This window comes from Malaclemys terrapin, chromosome 7 (assembly GCF_027887155.1).
Source record: "Malaclemys terrapin pileata isolate rMalTer1 chromosome 7, rMalTer1.hap1, whole genome shotgun sequence".
NCBI lineage: Eukaryota > Metazoa > Chordata > Testudines > Emydidae > Malaclemys > Malaclemys terrapin.
The window spans coordinates 49404357-49418223 of NC_071511.1; the positions used below are offsets into that span (position 1 = coordinate 49404357).

The 13867-nt window shown below is 53.9% G+C and overlaps 1 protein-coding gene across 1 annotated transcript in view; it reads left to right on the forward strand.

Annotated features, from left to right (window-relative positions):
• The first annotated feature begins 8072 nt into the window (after positions 1–8072).
• RASSF1 (Ras association domain family member 1) overlaps positions 8073–13867 on the forward strand; it is a 28878-nt gene continuing 23083 nt past the window's right edge. The window contains exon 1 of the mRNA XM_054034799.1: positions 8073–8639. Within this exon, the coding sequence (XP_053890774.1) occupies positions 8234–8639 (406 nt within the window). The 5' untranslated portion in view covers positions 8073–8233. The remainder of the gene's footprint in view (positions 8640–13867) is intronic.

Genomic DNA, 13867 nt, shown 5'->3' on the forward strand with positions numbered 1-13867 from the left:
GAGGGGAATAGCTGGCAGCGCTGCGAGCGAGCGTGCAGCGCTGCAGGCGCTGATTACACTGACGCTTTACAGAGCTGCACTCGCTGCGCTCGGGGGGGGGGCGTTTTCACACCCCTGAACGCAGCAAGTTGCAGCGCTGTACGGTGCCAGTGTAGCCAAGGCCTTAGCCTCCAGTGAGCCTGAATCCTGCCAGCTCAATCCTGTTAATGATAATGTATGTGAGGCGTAGTTGTAGCTGTGTTAGTCCCAGGGTATGAGAGAGACAAGGTGGATGAGGTAATATCATTTATTGAACCCACTTCTGTTGGTGAGAGAGACAAGCTTTTGAGTTACACAGCGCTCTTCTTCAGGTCTGGGAAAGGTACTCCCAGCCTCACAGCAAAACGCAAAGTGGACCAGATTTTTAGTGTCTAGCAGAACTTAAATTCATTACTCTGCTAGACACTAAAAATCATAGACTGAACAGAGACTGGATGGATGGTTTGTTACAACAATCTGTAACCCACTAACCCTCTCTTTTAGTCCTATGGCTGCCGAGGTGTTAACAGACCACTTCATCTTGAATGTTCCCTTACAATATGTGCTAACTACTTATGCTAAACAATCTTATGCTCATACACCTTGTCTCTCTAATGACCATATGGACAGTTACAACAAATGGTCCTGCAAGAGCTGTCCTATGGCATCGTGTAGCCGCAAAAGTGGCCTCTCTGGCTGTCTCTCTAACTTTTGCTGACCCCCAGGTCATCCTGCCCAGAAGCCATGGGCTTGTATAAATATGCCTCCAGAAAAGGGGAGAGGGCTGCTTCTGCTAGATTAGTTTGATGTTAGAGATGGGTCTGAGCTAGTCGAATCAGGAGCCAGCCTTATCCGAACACTCAAAATGTTAGATGCTGGAGTTTGCTTCCACCCATGATAAGTAGAGCAGTGAAGTTTGGATCCGGCTCTGAACTCTTCTGAAGGCTATGCTGTTCTCACCTGAACTTTCAGCTCAGTCTCCTCTCTATCTGATGCATTAGAAAAAGTGAGGCTAACCAATCCCCAGTGTTCAAAAACTGTGAGTTAGGCCCCCAAAATCAGGAGATTGTCTTAAAAAACAAGCTTTTAAAAAATAACCAGTGCTGGTCTTCTGGTTTTTCACCCTTTAGTGGCCATATTATCAAGGTTTTCTCCACAACCACAAGGGCTAGAAACGTACTTCTCATTTAAGTGTGAGCCGAAATGCTCCATTAATCATGTGACTCGGGGAGCTGGGGCTTTAAGAAAATCACCAAGTGTCTTGAGACTCACGATAAAATCCCAAGTGTCAGCAATCATGGAACAAGCGAAGTGAATGAAAAATACCACAAGTATGTGCAAAAACTAGGTAATGGAAGTGGGGCTGGAAAGTCAAACTCCTGGAAATGATCTGGGGGGGCGTTTGAGGCCCATGTCACCTGTGTCTGGATGTGGCTCTTGGGCAGACGCTAGTTTAGACAGAGATGTTTGTTGGTCTGAAGAGCCGGACAGAAGGAGCCAGCCTGTGACTTCAGAGAGCAATTTTTCCTTTGTGAACATTAGATTCAGCATTTTCTTTACTCTTTCCTTGTAGTTTCCCAAACTTCAGATCTTCCTTTTCCTTCAACCCTCTCTCAGGCCCCTTCTGGCATCTCAACTGGCCCTGGGTTTGCCCCAGTCCTATCCTGGAGGAAGGATCAGCAGAACTACACTGAAAATGGTGAGGTGCTCAGAGACCACACTAACGAGGGCTATAGACAGATCCCCCCGTTTCTGTGTGGAGGATGTGACTGGGAATTAGAAAGTACCAGTTGAGATTGATCTGGTTTAGAAATTCCTGCTTTTAGCCATACGTGTGATAGAGACTGAACTGGAAGAGCACAGAAATATGATGACGTTCGGGTACTGAACAAAGAGGGCACTTGCAGATTAAAACTGCTGCTGCCAAACTTTCTCTGTCAGAAGTTGTTGACTCATCCATGATGTGATTTTACAATCGGCACTGAATGTTAGTGGAGCAGGAAATAATCAGGTAACAGGCTGGTTTGAAATGCTTCTGACTTTTCAAAAGTGCACACAGAGGAACCTTTTCCATGCTGGGGTGGAGCTCTGCACTGTAAGGGAACAGGAAACCTTTAGGCAAACCACAGCTGTAACGTTACCTGTTTCACTCAGATCTTTTGCCCTGTGTGATCTTTGAGGCCCTCTGAGAGCTTTAGTTTTGAAAGGTTTGGCCAGAAGATCACATGGTGAATGGACAAAACATTAAATTAAGTGTATGTGGCTCCGGAAGATGAAGGGCTGAGCTGATCAAGCTGGGCTTTGAACTTGTGGGTCTAGGGCATATTTTCAGTCAGGATGCTTAGGTCCCCTCCCTGCCTTTGTAGATCAGAGGGCACAGAATCAGTGCATGGTGCGGGGGGAGGCTGAGGGTATTACAGCTCACAGGGCAAAGTGGTCAACGATTCTGGAAGAGCTGCTGCTGTCGCTTTCTGGCTGACACTTAGGGGGAAGTGCCCCTGATTTCTTCAGAGAGAGGTTCAAGTGATAAGGCATTAAACTAGAAGTTGAGAGTCCTGGGTTCTAATCCCAGATCTGCCACTGACTTAATGGGTGGCCTTGGGCAAGTCACATCTTATCTGTACTTCAGTTGCCCCTTCGGTAAAATATGCATAGTGATATCCCCCTGTTTTTCGTCATCCACCAAAAGGCTGAGTGTTGTTCTCTGACAGGGAACTGAGGACCTGGCTTGTACATGCTGCTGTATAATAAATTCCTTCCCTTTATCAGCCTCTTCACACACCCTTTCCTGCTAAGGAAGCCAGACATCAGCAAACCAGAGTTTATCCTCTTGTAAACAAGTCGCCTAGGAAAGAAAGAAGGGGCAGCTGAGCTCCAGGCCACAGGAGAAGGATGTTCCTGCAGTATCAGCTCGATCCTTTTGAGTGGGGTGGACTGGGCTGCCTTGACCATCACTGGAATGGAAAGCTGTGCACTGCCATGTGACAGTCCAGTGCTTTGGATTAACGCACACAGCTGGTTCTGCTGGACATTGCATGGTAGTTTCTGTCAGTATCGCTGTGGCCTCTGCTAAAAAGCTGCCTCCTCACTGATGACTTAGAGATCCACAGTTGGGACCTATCCCTGCCTCTCCTACAGTAGCTGGATGCTACTGAGGCCCTCTTCTCCCCTGAGCCCAGCTGTGGAAGAACAGCACAGGACCCACTGTGCCCAGTTAGAGCACTGGCCTTTTCTGCCATAAGTCTGGTGTTTTGAAGTCAGCTTGGCTGGGAATGGTGGATGTTCAATACCTCTCAGGATCAGGCCCCAGCTGCCATTCATGCTTTGCATCACCCTCCTAGCTGTGAATGGAACTCAGTGGGGCTGGTTTGCCCCATAGAAAACAGATCGCATCTTGGCTGGCCTTGCTGCATCCTCTATAGGAGGATGAGAAAGCAGCTGGTGAATTGCACTGGTAGGTGAGGGAGCTGGTTTCCTGTGATGTATTTAAATGGCTACCTTGGGCTAGAAGGATAAATGATTGGGGCTATCAGTCCTCATGCTTCAGGACACAAGCTGATCTGAGCGGAGGGGTAAGGCAGGAACTGCTTCCCCCTTTTCCAGTGCTATGAATTACTGGAGTAGGCCCTATTTACACAGCATAAAATTCTATTGAGAGAACCAGGGATCAACATGGCTAAAATACGGGCTTTGCTGGTGTGATTTGCCTGTGGGATGCAAGCTGGCCAGAACAGCCTGAAACCCATGTCATAGGTAGGGAGCAAGTCTAGAAGACATTCAAGCCAATTCTGATCCCATTTACACAAGTATAAATCTAGAGTCAGCCTACTGTAATAGCGAAGTGACTCTAGATTTACACTGGACAAAGAATACCACTGATTCCCAGGGACTGACTGTATTTACACTAGAGCTAGAATCTGGAGTAATGTGTTTAAATGTTTAGTGTTGCAGCTAACACTCTTTTATCCCCTGTGTCAGCCCTGCATAGAGGTTTTTAATACCTCAGGTTAGTACTGTAGAGCTTGAAGTCTGGTCACAGGGAACTAATCTTTCTGAGGCCTGGATATATCAGGCCAAGAACACGTGGAGAGAGAGGGAAATTGCCTTTTATTCTTGTTCTTCCTGAACCGGTGCTGACTTTTAAACTCCTCCTAAACGTTAACTTTTCCCTGGGACTCTTGCCCCAGAAATGGCTCTTCCTGGGAGCGATTTTAGACTCTTGCTGGGATATTTTTGGATCTCTTCATTTCTATTTTAGTGCCAGCAAGAACCCACAACCAGTGCCCCTGGGACGCTTTCCTCTGGTTTGCCTGGGTCCACCCATTTCTCTGGCTTGATTTTTTTCCATTGAAACCAGACAGTCTTTACAGCTGACTCTTGTTTTTGCACTGCGATGCCATGGTGACCACTGGCAACAAGAAGTTCTGGACGTGAGATGCAGCTAGCCTGACCTCTCAGCAGCTGGAGCAGCACCAGGGTGTGGGGATGGGGATTAGATTCCAGCACCCAGATCAGCTGGAGCTACTTATGTTCAGTGAGTGACTTTATGGGTCAAATTCTCCCTCCGCTTCTCTCTGTCCTCTTCTTCCCCCTCTCATCAGCCAGAGTGAGGAAGGTGGGGAAGCACTGTCCTAGTGGATCAGTGTCCTTGTCCCCAAAAACTGGTCTATAGCAGGGCCCTGGACTGAATGAATCACCTACCCCTCACCCAATCAGTTCTGGGAGCGCCTGGAGGGCAAGGAGATGCAGCTGCCCATGCTGGACTTCAGGCTAGCTCACTGACACTGGAAGATGTTTGTCTTAAGTGGGCCGGTGGCAAGAGGAAGGGGCAGCTGGAAACATCCTCCACATCCCACCCATCATGCCAGGAGCTATGTGTAAGCTGATGGGTTCTTGCACTGGCCCGTGCATCAAAGAATGTGCCAGCCACAGAGCCCAGTCCCGTTTTATTTCCTCAAAAGGACCCAAGTTCTGTATGTCAAACATGCCCCTTCCCCCCTGAGCTTGGTTCTTCTGCAAGGGCTGGTCTACTCCCTGCAGGACTCACTCCAGAGGCTGTCTTCTTGGGAGTCGAGGTGGGCATCTCTGTTCCCTTCTGTGGGATGACACACCACAGGCTGCCTGCGCGGGGTCACATGGGGACTGGAGCCTCCTACAGCTCTAACTCACAGCTGAGCTACTTGCTGGCTCCCAGGAGAATCTGCTGATTTTCATGCTAAAAGTGGGGCTAAGCCCAGCTCCCCTTTAGGGGTGGGCCCCCTCCCAAGGTAGCTCCCTCTATTCACATGCAGCTTGGCTGTTTCCTCTCTTTGCTGGGCCTCAGTGATGATAGGTCACCTCTCTGGTCCTATTCCTCTTTGTGGCCTGCTTCATTCCAGCTTTTCTCAGGCCTGAAGTACCCTGTCCAAACTGGGATATCATCCCCCCCCTTTGAGGCATGCTCCCTGCTTGGGCTGGGGCCAGCTGTCTTCCTCAGGTGGCCTGGGAGGGACGGCACAGAGAGCCCAGCTGCTGAATTCCCAAGGAGCTTCTTGGCTTGGAGTGGATGGTTCGAACTTCCAGCACGAGTGTATGGAGGAGGGAGGCTGCAGCAGTGCATCCTATTGGGGAGTGCAGGGGGCAGGAGACGGTAGCTAGTAAAGGGCCAAGGCCACTCCCTAGCTCTGCAGTACAGGTGAGGAGAAGAAGGGGGTCCTGCTGTCACAAGCTGGGATTGAACTTGGTAAAGCCAGGGGCTCCCTAGCTCAGGCTATGGGCTTCCTGTGCCAGCCAGGGGCATTTCCCTCTGGAAGATGGCAGTGGGTCAGAGCAGGGTGAGGGCATCCTGCTCTCTCCCCTTGCCCTGCCCCCTCTCCCCCAGCCAGGAGGGATGCTGCCCTCTGCCTTGCTTGGGGGCTTTACTGGGAATAGGCTAAAACATCTGTACATAACTTTTGTCTGGCTCTAACTCCGCTCCCTGCCCTGGGGGCTGCCGAGCTGCTCTGCCCCTCAGCGGCATGCAAGGGCAATGCTGGCACCATTAGCCAGGGCTGCCTCTGCCTTCACCCTGCAGTGGTGGAAACTGGAAGCAGCAGTGCCTTCACCTACCAGGGGAAGTCTCCACTGACTGGCATCTCCGTCCCTCACTGGGCACAAGCACTGGGTGGGGAGGGGGAGATGTCTGCACTAACTGGCATTTCTGTCCCTGTCTGGGCACAGAGACCAGGTGAATCTCCACATGGGATGCCCTGCTTTCACTAGCTGCCCTCTGTGGATTTCTGCACCACCCCTTGCCCTATGAAGAGGGCACTGGGGTAGATTTCTTTATTTGTGGCCCTCCTGCCTTACTGCCTGCCAGAGCCTTGCCCAGCCCTTGTAACAAAGAGACTTCTTCTTGAATAAGGTTGATCTTTATTGGAGTGGTTGTGTGACACATCAAAGCAAGATGATGTACCAACCCCCAAGTAGCTGAGACCAAGCAGCAGCAGGGATCAAGGAGAAGAGCCACTAAAGGAAGGGAAGAACAATACACAGAACTTGTCAGCCATCGCTCTCCCCTGTCCGAGGGAGGGCAATATCCTTATCCCCATTTTACAGATGGGGAAACTAAGGCATGGAGTGGCAGAGTTGGGAATACTGTGTCCCAGTCCAGGGTGCTCATCATTAGGCCGCACTGAGGGGTAGACACTATTCACTTCAGAACCGACTGCCCCCATAGACAATCAACCCAACCTTGTTACTTTGTCCTTTATACATTACAACTTCCCCTGGAGCCACCTCTGGGACCCAGTTCTGCCTTTGAGACGAATCTTCAGCGAGGCTCCAGTGCTGCCACGTCACTTGGCTTTGTCCATGCTTGATGCTTTTCAGAGAAGTCTGATTAGTTTCACGGACCATGGAATAGAGCCCCTAGCCCCAAATGGCGCTGAAATACCTCCCCCCTTTATCCCTGCTCAGCATGGCATTTTGTAGGGTTGTATTAGACCCTGTAGGTTGTAGGTTGCATTAGTTATTAGACCCCATCCATAGGAGGTAAAGGCTAGTACAGGGGAGGAAAATGAGTCACAGAGCGGTTAAATGACTTGCACCAGATTGCCCATTAGGTTAGTGTCAGAGCCGGGAGCAGAACCCAGGAGTCTCCAGCTCCCTGCTCGACCCACTAGACCCCACTCCCTCAGAGCTGGGAGCAGAACCCTGGACTCCACACTTCCAGTCCCCTTCTCTAACCTCTAGATCACACACACCTGGGAACAGCACAGGAGTTCGGATTTCCAGTCCCCACCCCCGCGCTACCACTAGCCTTTCCTGCCCAGAGATGGTAACAGACCCCACCAGCCCTGACGCCTACTGCCCTGCTCTAACCACGGACCCAGTCTCCTTCACCCCCAACCAGGAATCACCAGACCTGCCCCGACCCCTCTGCTGTACCCATGGACACTACCTCTGTGGGGCTGACCCAGGCCGGCGGCAGGGACCCTGCCCCACAAAGGGTTAAGAGTCAGCGCGCAGCCCACTCCCCTCAGCCAGCTTTCCGAAAGGCCCCAAGCAGCCCGGGGTTTCTCTCTCAGGGGCCCCCGCCCGCTCTCGCCCCTTCCCCAGTGCGGACGCCGGGCGCAGGCCTGCGGGCATCGCTCTAGGAACTGCAGGAAATGAACCTCCGGCCGGGCCGGGGGGCCCGATCCTGCCACTGCAGCCTCGGGGGCGCGCTGGGATACCAGGGCAGCCGGGCACCACTTTTCCTGCTGCCCGCGGTATTATTTTCTGCGCTCTCCGCTCAGCAAGTCTCTCTCCCCCCCACACTTTGCCTGGAGAGCTTTCCCCACGGCCCACAAGGTTTCAGCGTGAATCTGCCCCGCGCTCCCGCCCGGTCCTTCCTTCTTCGGGCGCTCCGAGGCGCTGGCAGCAATTCCAGGAGCCCAGGGCGCACAGCCGGGGCCGCTGCGCTCGCAGACCCAGCCGCTGTGGGGTGGGGGCGCGGGTGTTTCCGCCTGTATGACGGAGCAAGATGAACGAGGAGGAGAATCCGGGACCCCCCAGCACAAAGCGGCCCCGCTGAGCGATGCTGGGGCAATGCGCACCGGCCGAGGAGAGCCAGGAGCCAGCGGGACCTTCGCTTTGATCCCCGCCAGTGTCTGTGCGGAGTTTGCGCCTCGTTCAAACCCAGGGGGCGGGGAGGAAAGAGCCGGGCGGTCTGAAAAGGGGAGCGAGGCAGACAGAGCGAGGAAGGGAGGGCCGGATGCCGGGCTTCGCGCTGAGGCTTCCCCCACCCCAGTGCCATCGCCGGAGGGGCTCTGCCCTGGACTCCCCCGCCGGGGCCATGGCCACAGCCCAGGAGATGATCGAGCTGAAGAACCTAGAGCTAGAGAAGCGGATCGACCTGACCCGCGAGCCCCGGGGCACCCCGGAGCGCCCCGTGCGCCTGGAGCGCACCAACGCCCTACGCATCACGCCCGGCAAGGTGCCCGAGCTCCTGAGCCGCGTGCGGCAGATCCGCCTGCTGGGCGGGCAGAGCGACCCCCGGCTGACGGGCCAGCTGGGTGAGGGCCACGCCTTCCGGCCCTGCACCCGCGGCCAGCAGACCTGGTGCGACTTGTGTGGAGATTTCGTCTGGGGAGGCCCCCGGAAGAGCCTGCAGTGCGCCCGTGAGTACCGGGGCGGGGGGCTCGGGGCAGCGGGGCTCTCCTGCAGGGGGGCGCAGGCAACGGGACTGGCCGACGCTGGGTTGTTGGCCCCTTCTTGGTAACCCAGCAGAGGGAACCCTGGCCCCATGCTGCTCTGAGGCCCATTGATGGGGGGTGGGCTTTTGGCGGGGGCATTTGCCCTGCCCAGGCTATAAACTCTCAGCCTGGCACCTTTCCCTGCAGACAGGCCAGAGGCATCTGGGGGCGGAGAGCCCTGCCCCTTCTGGTGGAGATTGCGGGCAGCCATGGTCCCTCAGCTACTCAGGCTGCCCTCCAGTTCCCCTGCCAAAGCCTGCAGAACAGGAGCCAGGAGAGGAAGTGAGGGGCAGGAACTAGGGGTCTATAGCTTCCTCCTTCCCAGAGTTCAGGCAGTGGCTCAGGGCACAGGCCTCCTGCCCCAACCCACCCAGGGGTCCCCTTGTGGTCTGAGAGAGGGCAGGAGACTCCCTTTCCTCCTCTGTTCTCTCCCTGGCTCTCCTCTTTGGTTGCCAGGATGGTGGGACCCTTCGTCTCCCATTCTCCAGCCAGGGACAGCATAGTGCCCAGCGCATGGCTCCGCTACACAAATAATCAGTGCCAGGCCATGCATCATCTTGTATCCATGTTGCTGCCAGGCCACATGGGGCGGGCCATGTGGAGGGCCTGTGAGCTGGTGTGAGCAGCCCAGTTCTGGGATACTCGCCCCTCTCCAGACCTCTCTCAGCCTGGGATGAACTCAGGGCTCAGCTCTTCAAACCTATAAGAATGGCCATACTGGGTCAGCCCAATGGTTCATCTAGCCCAGTATCCTGCCTTTGGCAGTGGCCAGTTCCAAGTGCTTCAGAGGGAATGAACAGAACAGGGTGATTATTGACTCAGTCCAGTCCCCCCAGAGGCCAGCACTTTGCTGCCTCCCCCAATCCAGCTCACCAGCTCCTGGCCTGCTCTGGGCTAAGCACAATGTGCAGATTCCACAGTGAGACCAGTGTTAGCTCATGCCTGAAGCTGCAGCCAGGTCCTGCTGCAGGTCCTGGCCCCATAGTAGGATCATTTCCAGGCTGATGAAATTTGGGATTGTCACGCACAGCGAACTCTCGGTTCTGCCGAGCAATGCTTTCTGCTATGGGTCATTCTGTAGTGTTATCGCACCCAGGCCTGGCGACCTGGCCAAGTCACCCTATCAAGCCAACAGGCTCCCCCTGCTGGTGATTTCACAATGGTGCACAGAGGAAATTAGCCATGTGAAGACTTCAGAGCCCCCAGGACTTAGAGCCAGCCCAGGGCCTGTGAGAATGGTGATGCCGTGGATATGTGGAATGCCCACACACACATGGCACTGGGGTCTGCCTACATGGTGTGAAAGCTGCCTTGGGACACCATCTCACAGTGGTGCTTTACCCAACCCCCAGGAGTTCCCAGTCTTCCCCTGGGGAGCCCTGTGAATGTGTGTGTGTGGGGGGCACTGTGGGGAAGAGGAGATGGTTCCCTATGCTGATCTCCAGTTGCCTTCTTCTGACCAGCACTCAGCACAGTGGGGAGAGAACCACAGCCAGCCCCTGTAGCTAGAGGGCCCCAGGATGCAGCATCGGTGTGGATGAGGAGATAGTGAAAGCTCCTTTTGAAGGTGTTTAAACCCCAGTCCCTGGCACTGTAGGGTCTGGAGCTCCCAGCAGATGCACAGCAGGTCAGGAACCCCTATGCTGCATCCCTTGCCAGCCAGGTGCAGCTGTCAGTAAGAATCAGAGGGCTCGTTCGCCTGCCAATCACAGGAAGCGTGCATGCGGGAGGAAGCCCTGGGGTTAACTGACTCTCTACCTCGATCTGTTTGCCATGCTGTGCTGGCACTAGGCAGGCGTGGGTGCAAGGCCCCAGTGGCACAGATAGACCAAGGCTCTCCTCCAACCATAGTATGTCAAGCTGGGATCTCTTCTGATCCTGAAAGCCAGGCAGAGCTGGGCTGGATGAGAGGTATTCTTGGGGAACCCAAGGTGCTGCAAGAAGGGGGCGCCCTTCCCTCTAGGCCAGGGGGTAGAGCTCTGCTGCCAGAACCTGATGCCCTGCCTGTTTGCGGGCATTAAAGATGGTGGGGCACTGTCTGCAAGACTGGGGATATTAACCTTAAGGGCTTAGCCAGGTCCCTCCTTGGGGGATGTTACGATCTGCCTCCCCTGAATCCCTCTTCAGTCTCCTCCGTTTCCATCCAAAGGCTTGGGTGGCATCGCTGTGTGGTGTCGAATAGCTGCTGTGTTCTGCCTCAGAGGCAGCTGCATTTCAGTGATGTGCGGCTGTGGAGTAGGGAGATCTCTCTGGGGGGACGGTAACACTGAGGCAGGGCTGACTCACCCAGCCTTGGACAGGGAGGGAATGGAACCATTTGCTAGCTCCCAAATTCCTCCTCCTGCTAGAAGAGGCAGGGGCTGGTGGGGCCCATTCCTGGGGAGCAGGGGAGGCAGCAGGCCTGGCTCAGGCTGGCTGGAGGGGTACAGAATGGCACCGGGGTGTTTATATGGGTTGGGAGAGTTGGCAGAGGCAAGGAGTGTCTCTGGAATGGCTGAGCACTGAGGCTGGGCCTGGCAACGGGCACTGAGAGTGACAAATGGGGAGCCATGCTGGCAGGCTCTGTGACATTATTGCTGAAGATGATAGGCATGGAGGCGGGTGGGGCTCCTGAAGGGTCAGGGCATGGGGCACAGACCTGACAGCCCAGTGGTCAGTGCACGGATCCCTGTGAGGGCCGTAATGTGGGGCAATGGAGTGGTGGTAACTGGCACCCTTAGAGACAGTACCAGTCAACTGATTTGGGCCCGTGCTCAGGAACGCCCATCCTGCCCCTGTTGAGCAGGGAGAAATGTATAGGGCAGAACAAAATATTTTAGAGACGGAAATAATTGGAGGCAGAAGTGTCCCATGCTGAAGGACAGGGAGGCCCCACCCACCCCGACAGATTGACACGCCCCAGCTGTCAACCTGCTTTGCTTGCAATTTAGTGTCATTTCTTTTCCACCTCTGCCTCCATTTCCCCAGGGGCATCTGGGTCTCCATTTGCTGCCAGCAAATCCCAGGCAGGTGGCCAGTGGGCTGCTGGGGTCCCTGGCAGCCCTAGAGCTGGAGCCCCCAAGGTTTCTGAGGGCCGGGGCTCTGGGGCAGCCCTGTCGTGACAAGTTTCCAGGCTCCCTACCCTAGAGCTGGGAGCTTGAAAGCACTGGGAGCCTCAGCTCTAGCCAGGACTTGACACCTGGCTCTGCCACAGAAAGCATGGAAGTCCTGAGACAGGCCTCCAGGCTCTGTGGCTCTACAGCAGCCCTGCCATGTGGGTTATCCCAGGGCTGGGCATCCTGGGCTTGCAGGATCCCAGGCCAGCTGGCTCCCTGTGGTGCCCAACTCCCCAGTGGAAGAGGCTATTCTTCAGTGGCTATTGTGGTTGATTTTTCCCTGTGTAGATCAGTCCTGAGATTTGCCATGATCCTTTCTGGACCAAAGGAGAAGCCAGAGCCTTTGGTTTGTTTTTAACCCTGGAAAAAGTGCAGGGGGTGGAATTTTCCTGGGAAGAAAGAGGAAGTTGAAACCTTTGCTTGTGTGACCTTGCCTGAGGGGATGGGGAGATCTGCCTGGCCCTGATGCTGGGCCAGAGACAGCTGAGCTGAGTCTTCCTTTCCCTTCTTGCTTTTCTGGGTTGCTTTGGGTCAGCGACGCCGCTCCCACAATCTGCTTTGCTCGCAGCTGTCACCCCACGCTGAGCCCTGTGCTCTGCACCTCTGACCCCCCCCCAGAGGATGGGACATGGGAACACTTTCAGCATCTCCCCTGAGGCAGTCTGCTTCTCCCTATCCTATCCGTGGCTGCTCTAGTGTCAGGAGAGCTGCTTCCCCAGAGGGACAGGCAGCCAAGGCTCTAACTGAACAGCACGAAGGCCAGTGTGGCAAAGCTCTTCTGATTGTAATTAATCTATCACTGAGAGCATCTGTCATGCCAAAGTGTTGCATCAGTTACAGATAAACTCTTTGACTCCCACCCCGCTGAATGCAGCTGCCTCTGGGGTGGAACACAGCAGCTGTTTAACACACACAGCAACCCTGGGACAGGAAGCAAAACTGTCCAACTGAAACTGCAGGGGGAGGCCAGGTCAGCAGAATTTAATGACCAATGTTGCACTTTGGCCCAAACTTGGTATTAACATGCAACGATTCGTGTGAAAAGAATAATAATAATACTTAGCACTTCTATAAATGCCAAGGGACTGTGACTGGCCACAAGAGGTCAGTACTGCACCGAGGTCAATACTAAATCAGAGAGGCGGACGCCCCCTACTGACCCACCAACACCACTTCCCGAAGCACACTGTGCCCTACTATCACTCTGGGACATTGGGATTGGCAATGATTCAGAGGGAGAGGGTCCCCTACTGAGCACCCACAGTACTTCCTGCAGCACAGCACCCCCTAGCGCCCTGGGGCAGTGACTGCCAGGGGAAAGCACCCCCTACTGAGTTATCAATCCCACTTTCTGCATCCCCTGGGTCAGTTCCATGCAAGCACTCACCAGGCTTATATGTGAGATCTAATGAGACCACAGTTCAATGAGGAGCAGCTGCAGAGCTGGTTAGACATGGTGCCCGGTTGTGAGCAGGCTTGGCAGGATCTGATTTTTATTGTCAGTGTTGATAAATGTCAATTTCATTACAAACACAAATATTTCAGTCAGTAATAATCCAAATGTACCAATTCACGATGTAAGGAAAACGCTGCTTGAGAACTCGTTAGTTTGATTGAAGGGCGGTTACTTTGTGCATTTTGACAGGTGATGTTGTCAGTGTTGTGTTTAGCCGTTCTAAAGCATTACCTTTTGGAATCTCAGCGTCTGTTCTCAGTACACAATTGTCTCCCCCCTCTCTCCTCATTTCCAGCAACTGTGAAAATTGAAATGGATAAAAATCTAAAAAATAGTTAAAAATAAATCTCGAGATTCTCCATCAAAATGATAAAAAAGTAACAATTTAATTCTGGCAGGCCTAGTTATAAGCGACGACCATCCCAGCCACCCCTGCCTCTGAACATGGCCTTTATTAGCAGCGGGTGTCTAAGATAAGTGGACTGCGGCACTGTAAAATCTATGACAGGTTTCAGAGTAACAGCCGTGTTAGTCTGTATCTGCAAAAAGAAGAACAGGAGTACTTGTGGCACCTTAGAGACTAACAAATTTATTAGAGCATA